At 41.2% G+C, this 22,218-nt stretch overlaps 1 protein-coding gene across 4 annotated transcripts in view; it reads left to right on the forward strand.

The window, feature by feature from the left end:
• cdk19 (cyclin dependent kinase 19) overlaps positions 1-22,218 on the forward strand; it is a 214,740-nt gene that overhangs the window by 104,475 nt on the left and 88,047 nt on the right. For all 4 annotated transcript variants that reach the window (XR_009514474.1, XR_009514475.1, XM_059982939.1 and 1 more), the window contains exons 5-6: positions 4,205-4,262; positions 8,498-8,629. Coding sequence is in view for 2 of the 4 variants with exons in the window: in XM_059982939.1 (XP_059838922.1) it covers positions 4,205-4,262; positions 8,498-8,629 (190 nt within the window). In the remaining 2 variants the exon portion in view is untranslated. The remainder of the gene's footprint in view (positions 1-4,204; positions 4,263-8,497; positions 8,630-22,218) is intronic.

The following is a 22,218-nucleotide window of genomic DNA, read 5'->3' on the forward strand; positions in this document are numbered from 1 at the left end:
AAGTAAGTTAGTGATAATAGGTGATTTTATCTTTCAAACATATTGAATGGGATTCCTGTGCTGTAAAAGAGTTAGATGAGATAGAGTTTGTCAAGTGTGTTTAGGAAAATTTCCTTAATGATTTATAGAGGTCGCAACTACAATGAAATACAATAGACTCAATGAAAAACTGCACACAAGATGGACAAACATTCAGTATGCCAAAGACAAACTGTGGAAATAGTAAAAAAACAAACAAAATAATAATAACAATAATAGTTAATAAAAATAGAGAACTTGAGATGAAGAGTCCTTGAAAGTGAGTTGTGGGACCAGTTCTGTGTTGGGGTGAGTAACGTTGAGTGAAGTTATCTCCTCTGGTTCAAGAGCCTGATGGTTGAGGGGTAATAACTGTTCCTGAACCTAATGGTGTTGATGCAGAGGCTTCTGTACCTCCTTCTCGATTATGGATGCTGCTTTCTTGCGACAGTGCACCTTGTAGATGTGCTCAGTGGTGGGAGGGTCTTACCCATGATGGTGTATCCACTACTTTTGTAGACTTTTCCATTCAAGGGATTGGTGTTTCCATACTAGTTATGATGCAACCAGTCAGTATACAATCTACTGTTCATCTATATAATGACACTTCTTTGTAATAACACTTAGACACTGGAGCCAGGACAGATCCTCAGAAATGACACAGATGAATTTAATGCTGACTCTCTACACCTCTCATCTCATGATGAAGTACATGTAGGTGAATACTTTGCAACTAGTGATCATAATTCCATTAGTTTCAAGATAATCATAGAGAAATATAGGATTCCTCCTCGGGTTTAGATTCTAAATTGGAGAAAGGGCAATTTTAATGGCATCAGAAGGGATTTGGCAGGTGTGGATTGTGGTACTTTGTTTTCTGGAAAAGGATGCTTGTTTTGTTGGGAGGTCTTCAAATGTGAAATATTGAGAGTAGAGTTTTCATCATCCTGTTAGAATAAAGGCCAAGTCCTGAATATTTCGAGAACCTTGTTGTTTGTTTTTTTTCCAAGGGCATTGAGGCCCTGGTTTAGAAGAAGAGGGAGGTGCATAGTTAGTATAGGCAGCAAGGAACAAATGAAGTGCTTAGGGTATAAGAAATGTAAGAGAACATTTAAGAAGAAAATCAGGAGGGTTAAAGGAAGACATGAGGTTTCTCTGACAGAGAAGGCAAAAGAGAATCCCAAGGGCTTTTACAAATTATATGAGAGCAAATGGATACCAAGAGACAAAGTTGGTGCACTTGAAGTTCAGCATGGTCATTATGTACAGAGCTGAAACAGATTGCAGGATAGCTTAAATTGATTGGTTGCATCTGTATTTCCCAGGATGATGAATTCAGAGACTATAGAATTGAGACAGAACAGAAATGATGTCATGGACCATATGGGGAGGAGCTTGCTATCAAGCCAAAATTAGGATGGATGTCCCTAGAGCCTTACAACGTGTCCCCCTGGGCCTTGTGAGAGGCTAAGACTGAAACTGAAAGGGTCCTAGCAGAGACATTTAAGATATCCATAACCATGGGTGAAGTGCTGGGGTACTGGAGGATGGCTAATGTTGTTCCATTGTTCAAGAAAGACACTAAGAATAAGCCAGGAAATTATAGGCTGGTGAGCATAACATTAGTCATAGGTAATTTATTGTAAGGTATTCCAAAGGATAGGATTATACAAGTATTAGGATAGACATGGTCCAATTAGAGATAGTCAGCGTAGCCTTGTGTGTTGTAGGTTGTGTCTCACTAATCTTATGGAGTTTTTTGAAGCGGTTACCAGGAAAGTTATTGATGGAAAGGCAGTGGACATTGTCTGCATGAACTTTAGCGAGGCCTTTGACAAAGTCCCACTTGAGAGGCTAAATCAGAAGGTTCAGTCACTTGGCATTCAGGATGAAGTTATAATTTGGATTCAACATTGGCTAAGCTGGAGAAGCCAGAGAGTGGTAGTAGAATGTGACTGGGGGCCTGTGACTAGTGGTGTGCCAGTGGGATTGGTGCTGGGTTCATTGTTTGTCTTCTATATCAGTGATCTGGATGACAACTTGGTAAACTGTATCAGTAAGTTTGTGAATGACACCAAGATTAGGGGTGTTGGGCAGCTAGTAAGGCTATCAAAGCTTGCAGCAGGATCTGGACCAGCTGAAACAAAAGGCTGAAAAATGGCAGGTGGAATTTAATGCTTGTGAGATCTGGCACTTTGGGAGCATAATCCAAAGTAGGATTTATGCAGTGAACGGTAGGACATTGATGAGTTTGGTAGAACAAAGGGATCTGGGAATACAGATCCACATAATTCCTTGAAATTAGCATCACAGGTAGGTAGGGTCGTAAAGCGCAAACACGAGGAAATCTGCAGATATTGGAAATTCAAGCAACACACACAAAAATGCTAGTGGAACGCAGCATTGTCGACGTTTTGGGCTGAGACCCTTCGTCGGGAAACGTTGACAATGCTTCTTCCTATAGATGCTGCCTAGTCTGCTGTGTTCCACCAGCATTTTGCGTGTGTTGCTAGGGTTGTAAAGAGAGCTTTTGGCACATTAGCCTTTATAAATCAAAGTAGTGAGCAAGGGAGTTGGGTTGCTATGCTGAACTTTTACAAGATGTTGGTGAGGCAGAATTTGGAGTATTGTGTGCAGTTGTGGTCACCTACCTACAGGAAAGATATCAATAAGAATGAAAGAGTACAATGAAAATTTACAGTGTTGGGGAGTCTTCTGGAGTTATGCAAATATAGCAGATATTAATTCAAGCAAGAACCAGTCTTCAGTTTTAACTTTTAAATTGCAAGCAGTAAGTTGAAGTTAAGAGTACAAGCTGACACACAGACCAAGAGATATGGTTTGCAAAATGAGATGTTTGCATATGCGTTAACTAAACATTAATACAATGGGGTTATGTAAATTGGTCTGCATCATACCAGGAAACCAGGAATATTTGTACCATTGTGACCGGAGTTCAAGCTGGCAGACCAGGCTGATGTGACTTAGCATATCAAATATTGTACAGGTGTAGTTAAATCAATAAGTGATCTGTTGTGTACTTAGAGAGTCAGCTCACACATACACTCACCTTGGGCATCTGGCTCTCTGGTCTTCAGGAGCTTATAGCATACTTGCATCAATTAGATTGTCCCAGCAAGTGTTTTTAAATATTCAGAGGTGTTTCCCACTATAGATATATAATTCAGAGGAGGATTTATTAGCCCAAAGTATTGAAGTAAGTGACTATTGTAACTATTGAAATTGTATTGCATTATCTGCTGTTACTTTCGATCTTAAGGGTCTAAAAATGTGATAGTCTCTACCTAGAGTGCCTTCAGAAGGATGCCTACTTGTTGTGATAAATAAAGACTTCTATATCACCAGCTTCAGTGTAACTTCGATCATAAGAGCCAGGACTTAAGGACCTGAGTTATTGGGAAAGTTTGAATAGGTTAGGACTTTTTTCCCTGGAGCTTCAGAGTATGAGGGGAGATTTGACAGAGACATACAAAATTATGAGTAATTTAGATAGGGTAATTGCAGGCAATTTTTTTTAACCAAGGTTGATTTACACTAGAATTAGAGGTCATTGATTACATACTTGAGGAACTTGAGGGGGATCTTCTTCATTCAAAGAGTGTTGTGACTGTGTAATGAGCTGCCAGCAGAAGTTTGGATGGAGTTTCAATTGCAACATTTAAGAGAAGTTCGGATAAGTGCATGGATGGGAGGGGTATTGAGAGCTCTGGTCCTGGTGTGGCTCAACGGGACTAGGCAGATAACAGTTTGGCACAGACTAGATGGGCCGGGTGCCCATTTCTGTGTTGCAGCCTCTGTGGCTCTATGACTCAATAATTAATGTTTTTCATTTTGTTTTCTTTTTTCATCATTGCATTTTCATCCCTCCTTGCTACTTCATATCCATGAATAATAAAACATACAGTAAAATACTCTAAATTTGCAATTATCTGATGGAATGATTATGAGAATGTTCAAGAATTGCTGAACTTTTCAATTTCCCTTCTGTTCATGAAGAAATACTGGCACTTTATATAAAGGAAATTAGGTGCATTAACATTAATATACACGATGGCAGTTCATAACTCTGAGATACATCATCCATATTGTACCAGCTACTATCTATATTTCACATTTTGTTTCAGAAGATTAGCCTGTCTAATTCTTTTTGTTTATTTTCTTCTAGAAACCAGCAAATATCCTTGTAATGGGTGAAGGGGCAGAACGAGGGCGTGTGAAAATAGGTAAATATCACTATTTCACATATGATGGACTTTGTTTTCTTTGTGTATAGTTTGAGGGATTTGGAACCTTCCATCACACAAGCACTTGCTTATGAAGGTCATAAAAGCTTTTTAAGAAGTAGCACTAGAAATTCTCGAATGCTTTGTGGATTACTAGAGATGCTTGTTTGAATCAACTTATATCAAAACACAAACTACAATGAAACCATTTCCATGGAATGTGGACTTTATACAATACTGCTCAGATGGACTGCCCAGTTTTTGGCCTGCAACCTAATTGTATTTAGCAAAAAGACCATTCAGATTATCTGCAAAAGAATGCAAAATTAGCCAAAACAGCCAAGTTGCACCCTGGAACAAAGTGCTGTAATTGCACAACTCCTTATGGGACTTGATCTGATATGCAATTTCAGAGTCATTTATCACATGTACAAGGAAACATACATTGAAGTACGTCATTTGCATTAACTACCAACCCAAGGATGTACTGGGGGCAGGCTTGAAGTGACACCATACCTTCCAACGCCAACATAGGATGCCTACGATGTTCATCACAACAACACAACCAACAGCAAAACAAGCCCCTTTCTACCTTACCACTGACTGACACATACACACAGGCTTCAAACCCCTGGACAGGCCTCCTTTCTTACACTTAGTTGCATTTATTCTGACCCTATATGACACCAATCTTCAATTTACATTTGCACACATGGCCTTAATACTCTGAGCCTTTGCATAGCTTCCTGTCTTTTTCAGGAAATGGCAGATAATTTAAAACAATTCTATGAAAGACTGCTAAAATTCCAGAAAGAAGAGATGGCCCAGTTTTAAACAGGAGGAGGGAAGAACTTGTGACAATCCTTATCACAAGGAACAAAGAGTAAAACTGATAAACCAGCACCTACAGGACTTTGACTGTGCTGGACTTGCAGATTTTTCTAAGTATTACTCATATTATCAAGTACACTTTTATTTAAAAGCAGAATTGCTAAGACAGTGTTTCAGGTTCAAGAGTTTTGATCAGAAAGGGTCAGACCTGCAACATTAACTATTTCTCTTTCCAAAGATGCTACCCAAGTTCCTCCACTATTTTTTGTTTACTTCAGATTTCCTGTATCTGCAGATTTGTTTTATTTTTGTACTTTTTAATTATTTTTGACATGTTACACAGTAATTTATTAAATTTTCCAGTGAATACTGGAACCTTTTCAATGTACTTGTGTGTCCATCTACTTTTCTTACTTTCTACCACTCCTGCTTCTCCCCTCCAGTCTGGTTCCATTTGCCCACCAAGTCCTCTTTGTCTGGTTCCACTTATTATCTACCAGCTTTTATCCCGCCCTCCTTTATAACTATAAACTGGAAATCTTTCATCTCATCTCTCAGTGCAGTTATAGGGTCTTGATTTACAACAGCGACTTACGTCTTTTGCCTCCACTGATGCTGCTTGATGCTAAGTTCTTTCAGTGTTTTGTTAGTTTCAGATTGCACATCTGGAGTCATTTTTGTCTTCACTCTACCCCCTAGTTTGTGCTCAGATCTCCAGTTTTGGCTATATAGCTTCTCATATTCTTGACCCCAATCCTGGTGGCACACACAGCCTGTAAAGCAGACATAGAGAACAGCAAATCTACAGATAGTTAGTTTGTAAATAATGAAGATTTAGTGCACTAATGCCAAGCCATCAGATTTTTATGTATTGGGAAAACTAATTGGATTAAAGGCAGATTAGACACCAGAACCCTTGGCATGCCTGGAAGGACTTTAAAGGAGTGGCTGCAGAAATAATAGACCATTGGATGAAGTTTTATATAGTAGCCTCTAGAGTTTACAGAGAAAAGTGCAAAAATTTAAAAAACAATTCAGTGAGTGGCAGTTCTGTGGGTGAAAATGCCTTGATAATGAAAGAGGTCAAAGGAGAATAGCTGGACTAGTTCAAGCCAACAGGAAGGCAACAGTAACTGAAATAACCATGTGTTACAGATATCCAATTTGAGTTAATGTTAATGTCACTGAACTCACTTTCAAGGACTCTTCATCTCATGTTCTTGATACTTATTGCTTGCTTGCTTATTTATTTATTTACTTGTTTGTTTGTTTGTTTATTTATTATTTCTTTTTCTGTATTTGCAGTGTCTTTTGCACACTGGCTGAATGCCCAAATTGGTGTGGTCTTTTATTGATTCTGTAATGATTATTATTCTATTATGGATTTATTGAGTATGCCTTCAAGAAGATTAATCTCAGGGCTGTATATGCTGACATGCATGTATTTTGATAATTAATTCACTTTGAACATTGAATATTTCTTCATAAAATGACATCATTCACAAAATTGAATCAGCTTGTTTTTGCATGAGGTTATTTCTGGTGTCAGGTGCATGCACACCTAATGATACCATTATTCACATATTACCCATTTTCATCTAAACTGACATACGTGGAATGCTGATTGATCTCAAGTCATTTTAAATATCACTTTCATTACTCTTGCATGTTATTTCTTTTTATTTAGAGATACAGCGCAGTAACAGACCCTTCGGTCCAGTGAGCCTGTGCCACCCAGTTACACCTATATGACTAAGTAACCTACTAACCCATACATCTTTGGGATGCATTAGGAAACCAAAGCACCTAGAGGAAACTCGTGTGGTCACGAGGAGAACTACAAACTTACCAACTCCTTACAGGCAGAGGCTGGAATTGAACCAGATTGCTGGTGATGTAAAGCATTATGCTAACTGCTAGACCACTGTGTTGCCCTTATGTTATTAAAGTTATTCTGTCAATGGTATATTATATGAGATATTATCTTCTGAATTTTCCATTTCCTCTTAAATAAAAGAGAGCTGGCAGAAAGCGATGAAGCCTCTGACCTTGTTCCTGGATTATTTTTCTTTTGATGTAATGGTAGATTTTTTTTTAAACAATATATTGTTTTCCCAACACAGTACATTAAGTTTCAGGCAGAGCACCCTTTGGTGTTATCTAGTCCTGTAGTCCAGACGAAAAGACTTAAATATCAAGATATGGAATGAAGATTAAAACCTTAAGGGTGCACTTGCGTTTGGCACAAGTGGTTACATTTTGGATAGCCCTGATATACTGTAGCATAATACATCTAATTGAAACAGACTTTGAAAATTAAAATGTACTTTGGCAATGGATTGTCAAGTGTAATTAAATCAGGAAGGCAGAATTAAATGGGTGTAATTAAAATATCCTGAAATATTTGTGATAAATAAGTACATAAAAAACAAATAAAGCCTTAAAAGGATTCACATAGGATTTCTACTGCTTCACGAGCCAAGGAATGCTGCATGCATTACAGACAACCATTATAGCTGTTTAGGTGCCGGAAATTAAATAAATAATACAGTTTTTAAAAATTAGCATTTCTTGACCCACATACAGATAACATGGTTCCGCATTATGCAAGATCGCATTAATGACCATCTTCTAAGAACACAACTCTTGCTCCCTCCCCCACCCACCAAGCAGTCAATTGTATTTTGCTCATGGGCCTTCATCAAATATATAATTTAATCTCCCCTTTGTAGATAGCGGTTTGCAGATATTATTACAAGATTTGGCAGGGACAGATAAATTTGCCTGGCTAACCTTGATTGGGATAGCATCTGTTACGTTCTTTAGTGCCCAATGATGCTATATTGTAAAGTGGTATCATTCAGATGAGAGCAAAAGAAAACTAATCTCTCCATGGTTACCTCATGCACTGGCAGTCTTCCAAAACGAGTCTCTGATAAAAGATGGTTAGTTGATTAATATACCAAAAATTTGCAAGTCATATAGATCACCATTAGAAAATTCTTCCAGAACAGGGAGAGAAGCTGGGGAACAAAAAAAACTTATGGTTGATCTTGTGTAACTAACCTGATAATGTTGATTTGTTAATAGTTTTACTCTTTATTGGGAATTTTAATTTGCATTGATTATTTAAATATTTGTTGCTTATTTTTTGTGGGAGTTATACAGGTCAAACAGTTACAACTCATCTTTCATACAAAGAATTAAGCCTAACAATAAGGAGTTATGGACACATTCCACTTATTGATAACACAAGTGAGGTAATAGTCCAGTAGGTGATCTCTGCTATCATTTCAAAACTAAGAATGAGTAAAAAGGATCATATTCTGTTTTTTTTAAAGCCATGTTGATATATCACAATGTATGGATGATAAATTGTAATTCATATTTTCTTTAATTTCTAGCTGATATGGGCTTTGCAAGACTGTTTAATTCTCCACTAAAGCCTTTGGCTGATTTGGATCCAGTGGTGGTAACATTTTGGTATCGTGCACCAGAGTTATTGCTGGGAGCCAGGCATTACACAAAGGCAATTGGTATGTCGTTATGTAAGGTTTGTAAGCAAGAAATAATTATTTCAATGCTAAATTTGTTAAGATGATAATTAGCAAGAGCAGGTAAAGACAACACCAAATGGTTGAATCTGTTGTGGTTTTCAATATTATGAATGAAGTTCCTACTACTGAAGCAGAGCTCACTGGTATTTAGTTGGCTGATCTATTCCTACCTCCATTCATGAATATGGGAACATTAGCTACTCTGGTCTTCTGGATCAGATGGGGAAAAAATCTGCTGAAATTGCAGCGATCTCCTCCCTTGCTTCCCATAACATCCTGCGACAAATTTCATCAGGATCTGAGGATTTATTCATTTTAATGCACACCAATATCCATAACACATTCACTTTATTGATACACATATGCTCCAGACCATCTCTCTAGAGAATATTACAGCACATATTCCTGGCTCCACACAGACTTCTCTTTTGTTCCCTTAGGTGACCTACTCTTTTCCTAGCTTCCCTCTTGCTTTTGAAAACATTTCTGAATTCTCCTTAATTCTGTTGGTTATTCCCTGAAGAACAGCTCTCTCCCAAGTAGAATTCAACATACTGCTTTTAAAAACCTTCCTGGATGCAGTTACAAAGTTGTACCCCACGCTGAGGTAAACCTGGCCAATATTGGACAAGTTAAAATCATCCAATACTACAGCCTTACTGCTTTTACATCCTACATTTATCTACACATTTTTTCTTCCAAATTTTGCTGTCTGATAGGAAGATTATAGTATAACCCCATCAAATTGATCGCTGCTTTCATATTTCTAAGTTCTACTCATAAAGCTTCATTTGCTGATCTGTCAAGGATATTCTCTCTGAATCCTGCTGTATTGCTTTCTCTGATCAGCAGTGCAATATCTTCTCCTCTTTTGGAACCCCTCCCCAACATACCTGAAAAATTCTATACTCAGGATCTGCCATTCTTGTCCTTCCCTCAGCCACATTTCTGTGATTGCCATTATATCATAATCCACAAACTTATCCATGCTCCCAGGTTTTTCTTGCCTGCAAGGCTTCTTCTATTAAGGTAAGTGTACTTAAACCCACCAGCCCTCTGGTGCAACCTCAGCTATCTTTGGCTGCTTTGCCCACTGGAATTGTCTGCTCCATTTATTATGTACTTCTCTCAATGCAGCTACAGTGCCTATAAAAAGTATTCAACCCCCTTGGAAGTTTTCATAATTTTTTGGTTTACAATATTGAATCACAGTGGATTTAATTTGGCTTTTTGACGCTGATCAACAGAAAAGACTCTTTCATGTCAAAGTGAAAACAAATTTCTACAAATTGGTCGAAACTTATTACAATTATTCAAAACAAAACAATTGATTGCACAATTACACATTTCCTTCAAGTCAGCATTTAGTAGATGCACATTTTGGCAGCAATTACAACCCCGGGTCTGTGTGGATAAGTGTGTATCAGCTTTGCATATCTGGACACTGTAATTTTTCCCCATTTTTCTTTACAAAACTGTCCAAGCTCTGTAGGATTGCATGAGGAATGTGAGTGAACAGTCCTGACACAAATTCTCAATTGACTCTGACTTGGCCACTCTGGGACATTAACTTTGTTGATTTTAAGCCATTCCTGTGTAGCTTTGGCTTTATGAATGGGGTCATTGTCTTGCTGGAAAACAGATCTTCTCCCTAGTCACAGTTCTCTTGTAGAGTGCTTCAGGTTTCCCTGCAGGATTTCCCTGTATTTTGCTGCATTCATTTTACCCTTGTTGTGGTTTCTCGTGCCCCACAAACGACCAGGAGATGCATAAGATTCTTCAAGAAGTATTAAACTTTAATTTGCAAATCAAAGCTGAGACAGTCATTGAGCTAGTTGCTGATTGCCCACCGATCCTTGTACATAGCATTTTTTATAGCAATCTCCTGGTTTGGGTGCATTAGCATATCCAATCCAATCATATCCATACAATTAGTTGCGTATCACAAGTACATCAGCCACTATTGTTTCTACCCATTGACTTAATCATGTTCTAATCTACATCTCTTAGCTACCTCTCATTAACACCCCATTGTCGTCTACATTCTTAAGATTTCATTCTCCTACTAAATTGGATACATGCATAGTAAATAGCAAGTTCAAAGCTGACTACATAGTTTTGGTTACACAGCAAACTAAATTGGATACATGCATAGCAAATAGCAAACTCAAAGCTGACTACATAATCTACATCTCTTAGCTACCTCTCATTAACACACCATTGTCTTCTACATTCTTAAGATTTTATTCTACTAAATTGGATACATGCATAGCAAATAGCGAGCTCAAAGCTGACTACATAGTTTTGGTTACACAGCAAACAATGCAACTTTTATACTCCAATACCCTCTACTTTCACAAGCCTTCCAGGGCCGGCTGTAGTGAAGCATCCCCACAATGCTTCACAGGAGGGATGGTGTGTTTTTGATTATATGTGGTTTTGCTTACTCCAAACATTGCATTTAGACTGATGGCCAAAAAGCTCAATTGTAGTTTCATCAGACCATAGAGCCTTCTTCAGCTGACTTCAGAGTCTCCCATATGCCTTCTGGCAAACTCTAGCTAAGATTTTTTTTCCCCCAACACTGGCCTTCTCTTTGCCACTCTCCCATAAAGCTGCAACGAGTGAAACACGCAGGCAACAGTTGTTCATTGCATAGTCTGTCCCATCTCAGCCACTGAAGCTCATGACTCTTCCAGAGTTGTCACAGGTCACTTGGAGTCCTCCCATAACAGAACCCTTCTTGCATGGTCACTCAGTTTTTGAGGACAGCCAGCTTTTGGCAGATTTACAGCTATGCCATATTCTTTACCATCTGACCAGCCGGTTCCAATCATTGATTCAGAGTAAACACAGAGGACCCTTGCCAGGGTTAACACACAAAATGTGGGAGGTCCCGACAACATTCCTGGATGTGTGTTCAAGGAATGTGCTGATGTATTAGCAGGTGTCCTGACAGACATTTTCAACATCTCCCTTAGTCAAGTCATTGTCCCCAGATGCTTCAAAACCTCCACAATCATCCCTGTAGCAAAGAAATCAGTTGCAGCCTGTCTGAGTGATCACCGTCCCGTCACCCTGACCCCCATAGTGATGAAATGTTTTGAATGGCTTGTCAAGCCTCATATCACAGCTAGCCTCCCGTCATCGCTGGATCCTCTACAGTTTGCTTATTGTTCCAACCGCTCTACGGAGGACGCAATATCCACCACACTGCACACAGTTCTCTCTCACTTGGACAACAAAGACACTTATGCCAGAATCCTGTACATTGATTTTAGTTCAGCGTTTAATGCCATCATCTCGCAGAGACTAGTGGAGAAACTGTCGCTGCTTGGCCTTAACACTGCCATTTGTCACTGGATTCTGGATTTCTTGACAGAGAGACCACAGTCAGTCCATGTTGCCAGGAACATCTCTGACTCCATCACGCTGAGCACTGGATCCCCACAAGGCTGTGTGCTCAGCCCACTGCTGTTTACACTGCTAACACATGACTGTGCAGTCAGATTCAAGGAGAACCTGATCATTAAATTTGCTGATGATACCACAGTGGTCAGGCTCATCAGCAAAAATGATGAAACAATGTACAGGGAGGAGGTCAAACACCTACAGAGCTGGTGCAGTGACGACAACTTGATGCTTAATGTCACCAAAACCAAGGAGATAATCATCGATTTCAGACAGTCTCAGCCTGAGCACACACCCTCAGCATCAGCAGCTCCACAGTGGAGAGAGTGAAAAACATCAACTTCCTTGGGGTGCAGATCTCAGACAATCTCACCTGGTCCAAGAACGCCACTGGGATTGTGAAACAGGCCCAACAGAGATTGCACTTTCCGAGGAAGCTTAAACAAGCATCACTCCCCACTAACATCTTAACTACATTCTACAGAGGTGTGGTTGAAAGTGTGCTGACCTTTTGTATCACAACCTGGTACTCCAGCTGCAGTGCTGCCGACAAAAAAGCCTTGCAGAGGGTGGTTAGGGGAGCAGAGAAGGTTATTAGGGTCTCCCCACCTTCTGTCCAAGACCCCTTTCAGAGTCGATGCCTCCAGAAGACACGGTACATCATTAAAGACACCTCACACCCTCTCCATGAACTGTTTGTTCTTCTGCCATCAGGTAAACATTACAGGAGCATCAAAGCTAAAACCACAAGGCTACTAAACAGCTTGATGATTGAGTTAACTGTATTCCAAGGGATATTCAGTGACTTGGAAATGTTCTTGTAGCCATCTCCTGACTTGTGCTTTTCAATAACCTTTTCACAGAGTTGTTTGGAGTGTTCTTTCATCTTCACTGTACAGTTTTTGCCAAGATGCTGATGCACCAGCAGTTGGACCTTCCATTTACAGGTTTATTTTTTACTACATTCAATTGAAAGACATAGACTACACACAGGTGATCGCAATTTAACTAATTATGTGACTTCTAAAACCAGTTGGCTGCACCAGTGATGATTTGATGTGTCTTTAAAGGGGGTGAGTACTTAATGCAATCAATTATTTTGTGTTTTATATTTGTAATTAATTTAGATCACTTTGTAGAGATCTAATTTCACTTTGACCCAAGAGAATCTTTTTCTGTTGATCTGTGTAAATAAAATGCCAAGTAAATCCACTGTGATTCAGTGTTGTAAAACAATAAAGCATGAAAACTTCCGGGGGGTGCGCGGGTGAATACTTTTTAGAGGCACTGTATATTCTGATATAATGGAGAGAATGAGTGCTGTTGGCAGTGAGTGGCATTCTTTTTAATTGGGGTGGTTTGTACAGGTTGGTAACCTAATGAAGACTATCCAGCTCCAGGATCTCTAAATGAAGTGGTAAAAATGGTACATAGGTTTGGATCATGCAATATTGCCATGCAGCTGTTCAATTGGAAATGCTCCTAGGGAGCTTGCCATTGTGGGAATTAGGAAATTGGGTAAATACCACAGCAATCCAATGGATGATTTACAGGGGTTGGAGGGTGGAATGCAGAGGGACTTAAATGTATAGTATATTTAGTGGATCAAATTTGTGAACTTTTTTTTGGACTGTATTTGGGTTTTGTTAAAGTGCTCTGGTTAGTCAGTTCCATGCAGGATCATTGGTGTATCCTTGATCAATTAATTTATGAAAATTATATTAGGAGCTATAATTTAAATATGGAAAGAAGGCAGAAGAACTAGTCTACTGTTTGGCAGTCCACATAACAATCAAGTTAGATATAATTAAACAACTAATATGTACAATCTGATGTGTTATTTCAAACTTTTTGTCTGCCTACACTACCATTTTCTACAGTATATGGCGCAAGTGAACTACTATCATATTTTAATTATAAAATATTTTGGTGTCACTGATCCATGTCTGGAAACTGACCGTCAAGTTGTGTTGGGCCTTTCACTTCTGTGGAGCATAGGCTATTGATGACCTCCTCTCTGCATCATCCTCTGCTCTAAGCCTGTTTCTCGAGGATGGGCCAGGAGTGTCCTCATCATCTAATGTCAGCCCCGAGGCCTCTCCTCCGTGTGTTCTTTGGGCGTCCCTTTTTCCTCTTTTTTGGGGATACCATTTTAACGCCTGCCTGGCAATTTTGTTGGTTGGCTTCCTCAAGGTAGTGGCCAACTCATTCCATTTCTGTTTATTTGTATCTCTGTGGATTCTGCAGTGTTTTGTTGGTTAGTTTGTCAGTCCATTTGATATTTAGGATCCTTCTCAGGCCCTGGTAGATGAAAGCCTGCAGTTTTTTTGTGTCTTTGTTGCTCCTCAGGTTACCTGTAACATTTGAGTTGAAGCTTCTGATTTTTGTTTTCCTTGATATGACTCTGGATGTCCACACTTCCTTCAAAGTGTTGAAAACTACTCTGGCCTTCTTGATCCTGGCTTTGACATTCTCATCCATTCCACCATATTTACTCATAATGCTTCTAAAATAGATAGAGGAAGTCGTTTCTTCCAGGGTTGCATCTCTCGTCACTATGGGTCTATTGCTAGAGTAGTTTACCTTCATCACTTTTGCTTTATCTACACTTGGTCTTAGACCCAGCATGGTGGAGTTAGCAGTCAAGAGTGCTAATTTCTCTTGCATCTGTTGTTTAGAACTAGAGAAAGGGCACTGTCATCTGCAAACTCTAGGTCATCAAGTTGCCGCCACATGGTCCACTGGATTTCATTTCATTTTTCACTTGTTGTCTGTTTCATAATTCAGTCTATTGCCAACAGAAACAGTAAGGGAGCCATTAAACATCCCTACTTTACCGCAGTATTGACAGTAAAGCTTTCTGACAGTTTTCCAGCATGTATGACTTTGCATGACATATTGTTGTAGGAGTTCCTGATGATATTGATAAATTTCTTTGGTTTTCCATAATGATTCATTAAGTTTCCATGCGGTGTTTCTGTCTACACTATCAAAGGCTTTCTCATAGTCGATGTAGTAGAGAGAAGTCTTCCATTCAATTGACTGTTCTAAATTGTTCTTAAGTTGGCTATCTGGTCTGTGCAGGAGTGATCTTTCCTAAAGCCTGCTTGCTGGTCTCTTAATGTTGTGTCAACAGCTTGTTGAAGGCATTCCAGAATAATTCTGTTTAGTACCTTTCCAACCACAGACATTAAGGATATAACGCTATAGTTTTTACAGTCTTGTAGGTCACCTTTCCTTGGAAGCTTCATTATTTGACTTTCGTTCCACTCTTGTGGCATCTCTTCATTGTCCCAGATGTTGCAGAACAAAATGCATAGGATATCTGCTGAAAGATTAGGGTCTGCCTTTCAAAACACAAAAATACAACTGCAGATGCTGTGGATCAAAGAATACGTACACAACGCTGGAAGAACTCAGCAGTTCGGGCAGCAACCGTGAGAAAAGATTAGCCAACGTTTCGGGCCAAGACCCTTCATCAGGAATGGGGGGAAAGAGAGGGCCGAAGCCCAGTAGTAGATACAGGGGAGGGGGTAGGGCCTAGAGGCACCAGGTGGAAAACCAATCAGAGGAAAGATAAAGGGGGGAGGGGATAAGCATGAAAGAACTGTAGAGATAAAGAAGCAGAAAGTTGAAAGGGGAGAGAGGCAGAGAGGGACCTGGGATAGGGGGAGGGGGAGGGAATTACCGGAAATTGGAGAATTCAATGTTCATACCACCAGGCTGGAGGCTACCCAGACGGTAGATGAGGTGTTGCTCCTCCAACCTGAGTTTGGCCTCATCATGGCAGTAGTGGAGGCCATGTATGGACATATCTAGATTGGAATGAGAGGCAGAGTTGAAGTGGGTGGCAACCGGGAGGTCCTATCTATTGTGACGGACAGAGCGTAGGTGCTCGACGAAGCAGTCCCCCAGTCTGCGTCGGGTCTCGCCGATGTAGAGGAGGCCGCACCGGGAGCACCGGATGCAATAGACGACTCCAGCAGACTCGCAGGTGAAGTGTTGCCTCACTTGGAAGGACTGTCTGGGGCCAGGAATGGTGGCAAGGGGGGAGGTGTGGGGACAGGTGTAGCATTTGCACTTGCAGGGATAAGTGCCAGGTGGGAGTTCTGTGGGGAGGGACGTGTGGACCAGGTAGTCTCGGAGGGAACGGTCCCTGCGAAAAGCTGAGAGGGGTAGGGAGGGAAAGGTGTGCTTGGTGGTGGGGTCCTGTTGAAGATGGTGGAAGTTGCGGAGGATGATATGCTGGATCTGTGGGGTGGTAGGTGAGGACAAGGGGAACCCTGTCCCTGTTGTGGTGATGCGAGGATGGGTTAAGGGCTGAAGTATGGGAAGTGGAGGAGATGCGGGTGAGGGCATCTTTGATGATGCCAGAAGGGAAACCACGATCCTGAAAGAAAGAGGACATTTGAGAAGTCCGGGAACGGAAAGCCTCATCCTGGGAGCAGATGCGGTGGAGATGGAGGAGCTGGAAATAGGGAATGGCATTTTTGCATTGGGCAGGGTGGGAAGAGGTATAGTCAAGATAGTTATGGGAGTCAGTGGGTTTGTAGAAGATGTCAGTGGATAGTCTGTCTCCGGAGATGGAGACCGAGAGATCAAGAAAGGGGAGAGAAGTGTCCGAGATGGACCATGTGAATTTAAGGGCTGGGTGAAAGTTAGAGACAAAGTTGATGAAATTGACGAGCTCAGCATGGGTGCAGAAAGCAGCACCAATGTAGTCGTCAATGTAGCAGAGGAAAATTGGGGAGTGGTGCCAGTGTAGATTTGGAGCATAGACTGTTCCACATAACCCACAAAGAGGCAGGCATAACTGGGGTCTATGGCTACGCCCTTGATCTGGAGAAAGTGGGAAGAACCAAAGGAGAAATTATTGAGAGTTAGAATAAGCTCCGCCAACCCGAGGAGTGTGGTGGTGCTGGGGAACTGGTGGGGTCTGTTATCTAAAAAGTAGCAGAGGGCTTTGAGGCCTTCTTGATGGGGGATGGAGGTGTCCAAAAAGTAGCGGAGGGCTTTGAGGCCTTCTTCCAAAAAGGGTCTGCCTTTAATGCCTCTAGTGGTATGCCATCTGGGCCATCTGCTTTTCCTGACTTTACCTCTTGATTGCCTGTATGATATCCTTCTTTGATGGCTTGACACAGTTGGCATCCAAGTCTGATGCTTCTGGAATTAAAGGAGATTCTGAAGGAGGTGGGTCTGTTCAGAAGTTCATTGAAGTACTGTGCCTAATGTTAGAGCTGTTCATTTTCTTCGATTAGGACATTTCCATCTTTATCCTTCATTTGTGTGTTGATCTTGTTGGTAGTGTTACATACCCCGTAACTGGGTCACTTACCAGCAAAGATAGAGAGGTCCGTTGAAGTCTGATGGTACTATTTTTAACAGTATTTATTGATAAAAATACACAAAAATAATATCAATGCAAACATACAGATAATATACGTCGTCAATCCTAAATCTAAAAGCGCGGGTATAATAATAATAAGGAATAGCTCTATGGTTGTCTAGGGGATAATGTATTGTCCGATGGAAGTATAAAAGTCATTTTAGTTCATTCAAGCTGCAGCTTTTTGGTTGGAGAGAAAGACGGGTTAAAACTTGCCCATTCCTTTTATGATGTCAATCCTTCGAGAATCGGTGGGAGTTGATTTCCCCGTTGTTAGCTAAAAACCGTTCTTTCGTGGTAAGGGCCCACCGATTCCGGGGCAAATGGAAAAGGACGCACGTGGCCCTCCCACTGGCTTTCGCTTTTACGGGATCTCTAGCGTTTCTTCTGGTGCATCTGAAGGGGCTGTTCCCCAGACCCTCTTTTATCCTCACTCACAGGGTCTTGGATGTCAATCAGAGTGGGATGATGCAATCCCTCCACCAACCCCCCCCCCCCCCGCCCCTCGGTTAATTGCCTGGGGGCTTCGATACATCGCACAGGATTCAATACACAATTCTGTCTCCAAGAGACAATAGCCGTTATCAATGGTTCCGCCTTTCGGAGGCTAGGACACATTCCAAACTCTTTGTGGATTCTGCATGTCTTTCTCTCATTTCCTGGATCTCCTGACTCGAATCAATAGCGATCCTGCGATTCTCAAAAAGGAGGGGGCCACGGGCTTAACACCCCCTTTCTTCAACACGTTTTTACCATCAGTAAAAACGGAGTAATACAGAGTCTTGCAGGATTTTAGAATCTAACACAACAAAGTTTTTTTTTTCTGCAGAGTAATACAGGTATACATTCAATTCAGCATCTAAACAATTAACGATTACAGTATCTGTTGTGTTCTCGCTCGGGTGTAAGAGAACGCCGAACTAAACACCGAGGTAAACCGTAGTCAATGAAAACAGGGTCACAGTAAGATTAACCATTTACTGTTCACTCTTCCTCATTAACGTATGGTGAAAACTGTTGATAAAACAATACAATATTTGTACAGTATTTGTTTCCTTCTTGATATCACATTTACATCGTAAATACTTGCAAAAGTAAAACTACAACAACTACATTACATTAAAATGCAGCATACAGTCAGAATCTACCTACGCCATTGACTGCTTTAAATACACTTCAACACAAACTCTCCGCAACTCTTTAACTAACGAAAACATAAACCTTATCAACCGTCATTACTTTTAACAGGATCAGCGTTAACATTTTAATTCAACATATCGATTATCTCATGGACTTACGGCGTTGCTTCACTATGTTTCTAGTGCGTAGAAAGAAAACTTTTCTTGTGCTGATCCTGCACATGTTAGCCCCCTCCTTCCCATTTCTCCAAACCGGTATTTTCCCACAGGACGCGGCAAAACCGGATGTGACGTCATCGCATGCCGCGATATATCACAGACAACGAATATACTTTAAACAATCCTAACTTTAACTAAAAAATGCTAACAAACGACTTACTAATGCGAAAATATTATAAACTAAATAAATGCCATAAAGGCAACATAGTGTAACTTCCTTTAATATCTCAACATCTTGTACCTTACTAAAGTCTTGGTAGCATCAGACTTCAATTTAATAACCACCTTTTTTTTATTTCTTTTCTTCAGCAAACAAAACGAAAGAGTTGTGATCTTAGCTTACATGTATACTACAAAAGTTCATGCAAATACTAATCTTTATGTTGCTTTCAAACTTAACAGGCAGGCTTCCATGGGGTTGTCTTTATCATTCACATGCTTTGTCGAAATCCCGTAAAACAGGTTTTTGCTATTTAAAAATGGCGTCCCCATTAACCCTCGGCTCTTTTCCGGTTAATTCCCACGTGGGGAGCTTGGGTACCCTGGCGAAATAGGCTTTCACCCACTTCTTCCATAGGAGTTATTTTATCAACACTGTGTCCCAAACTTAGACCATCTTCTGAATTTCCACCCAATTCTTTAATTTTACGCAATTTGCTAGTTTTCTCCTCAGGACCCTTCAGTCTATTAGTTTTCAGTTCAAGCAGCATTTCAAATTCTGCCTTTTCACACCACACTCTGGAATAACAATAGCGTGGGGGGCCCCGTTTCCTTCCAACTCAATCTGTAATTGATCCACAGGTGCCGCGGTACCAACCCTTTGAAATGACTGGAGCCTGGTTGCTGCCTTTGATATCAATCCAACCTTTAAATTTTCTTCATTCGATTTGGGAACTACATATTTCACTTTTCCTTCAATAATAATATTCATCTCCCCACTTTTGATCTCCGCATTAACTTTTAACACACCTTTGAGCACAAACACCTGGGAACTCTCACTTCCCACTATTACCAAGGTTAACCCTTTCTTTACTGAACCAAGTCTAACTGATCCACAAGGACTGCCTTCCTTTTCAACTGAATCAAATACCTCAGACTTTTTCTGAGCTCCATTACTAGGTTCAGTACCACGTGCATCCACATCTTGGACACACTCAAATGGGACATTTGCCTCTTCCAGACTTTCAATACCTGTACCCGGTCCAAATTCTAAAATTCCCTGATTCTCCCAGCTACTCTCTGGGCAACTCCCTTCCGGAGTAAACTCAACCCTGTGGGCTGAAACAACCTCATCTGCCAACCCAGCAGACTTCTTCAAGGTAAGGGCTCCCTTTTCATCTAGGACTGCCCTCATTTCATTATCGGGAACACCTTTAGAATTTTCAACTTCTTCAAACAGTTCTGCCAAACCAGCCAGATCATGCATGTCCAACTCTGGACCTTTTAACAGCTCTATCTGTTCCTCATCTTTATCTCCTGCCTCTAGAACTTTTCTCCTCGCTAAGGGAAGGTCTACCTCCTCTCCCTTACTCTCTTTCACTTTACGACTCTTCGTTTTACCACCCTCTAAACCCTCGTGGTACAGGGTTGGTAAAAACGTCTCGGCCAAATTGATATTGGCCTGATTTAAACTGTTCTCTGTCTCAGTTGTCTTTCTTGACATGCTGCGAGTGACCGCGCATGCGGAATAGATCTGGGAATCTAGGGGCGGAGCCTCAACACTCACAAGCTGTTTTGTCAGCGTCATTGCTGCCCAAACCTTACCACCGGCTAAATCATTACCCAGAAAGACGTCCGCATCAGTTCTCGGGAATTCTGATCGCACCCCCATTTCAACTGGTCCAGAGACTAGCTCACAATTCATAATGACCCTATGCAAGGGCACCATTTCCGTCCCTTTGCCTATTCCTTTCACAGCTACCATTCCCGTCTTGTGACCAAAATCTAGTACCTTACTGCTGATTAATGATAGTTCAGCCCCCGTGTCTCTCCAGATCCGTACTGGAACTGGGGTGTCTCCCACCCTCACAGACACGGTTCCGTTTGACATACAAGTCTCAGACCCTTCTCGTACTCTGTCTACCCAGGGCTCTCTTGTCGATTTACTGATTACCACGGCACATCCGATAGGGACTGCTGCTTTCCCTTTTCCTGTCTCTTTCCTCGGAGCAAAGCACCTAGATGCAATATGCCCCTCCCTTTCCACAATTAAAACAGGTCAAGCCCGGAAATCTCTGGCCGTCTTGCCTTTCCCCCTCAATCTTACTACTAGCTCCCGGCGGGACCCCTGCCTCAGCCGACGGACTTTCTCAATTGTTCCCACAGTCTCTCTGGGAACTTTTATTCGAGGAAAACTTTGTCTTGTGGGTTAGGGCATATTCATTTGCGAACCTAGCAAATTCTGAGATGGACTTAATCATCTTCTCATTCGAGTACATCCGGATGTCCTCCGAAACACAACCTTTAAATTCCTCAATCAGAATTAACTCCCTGTGATGCCAAAAATCCTCTTCCACCCTTTCTGCCACACACCAACGATCCAAGAGCACACCCTTCTCATAGGCAAACTGGGTATACGTCTGATTCCACCCTTTCTTTAAATTCCTGAACTTTTGTCTATACGCTTCAGGTACTAACTCATAACTCCGGAGAATGGCTGCCTTTACTTTGTCATAACTCTCCTCCTCTTCCTCCTCCATGGACAATGCCGTATATGCCCGCTGTGCCTTCTCTTTTAACACACTTTGTAACAACGCCACCCACTGCACTTTGAGCCACTTCTGATTCACTGCCACCTTTTCAAAAAGCAAGAAATAACTATCAACGTCCGTCTCCTCGGACGGAGGTACTAACCTCAACTCCCGACTAACATTAAACCGCTCCTCTCGGACTGAACCCTGAACTCGTTGCTCTTGCCTTAACTTCTCCATCTCCAAGTCATGTTTCCTTTGTTTCTCTGCCTCCCTCTCCTTCTCGGCCCTTTCCTTCTCCTTCTCAGCCCTTTCCTCTTTTTCAGCTGCTTCCAGCTGTTTTAACTGAATTTCGTGCTCTCTTTGTTTCTCAGCTCTTTCCTGCTCCCGTTTCACCTCTAACTCCTTTAGCTAGAGAGCATGCTCCCTTTCTCTCTCGGCCCTTTCTTTCTCCTTCTCAGCTCTTCCCCTCTCTTTCTCTCTTGGCTCTTTCTTTCTCCTCACTCCCTCTTTCTCCTCACTCTCTCTTTCTGCTCTTTCTTTCTCCTTCTCAGCTGCTTCCAGCTGCTTTAACTTAATTGCATGTTCCAACCTTAATTTCTCCAACTCTAACTGAGCCGTCCCACTAGCTGGTACCTTTTCAGGGATATTTTCCAATACCTCAGCTACAAACACATTCTTCCCAATATAATACTGAGTTATTGCCCTTCGCACCTCCCGCTT

The sequence above is a fragment of the Hypanus sabinus genome, chromosome 10 (assembly GCF_030144855.1).
Source record: "Hypanus sabinus isolate sHypSab1 chromosome 10, sHypSab1.hap1, whole genome shotgun sequence".
NCBI classification, from domain to species: domain Eukaryota; kingdom Metazoa; phylum Chordata; class Chondrichthyes; order Myliobatiformes; family Dasyatidae; genus Hypanus; species Hypanus sabinus.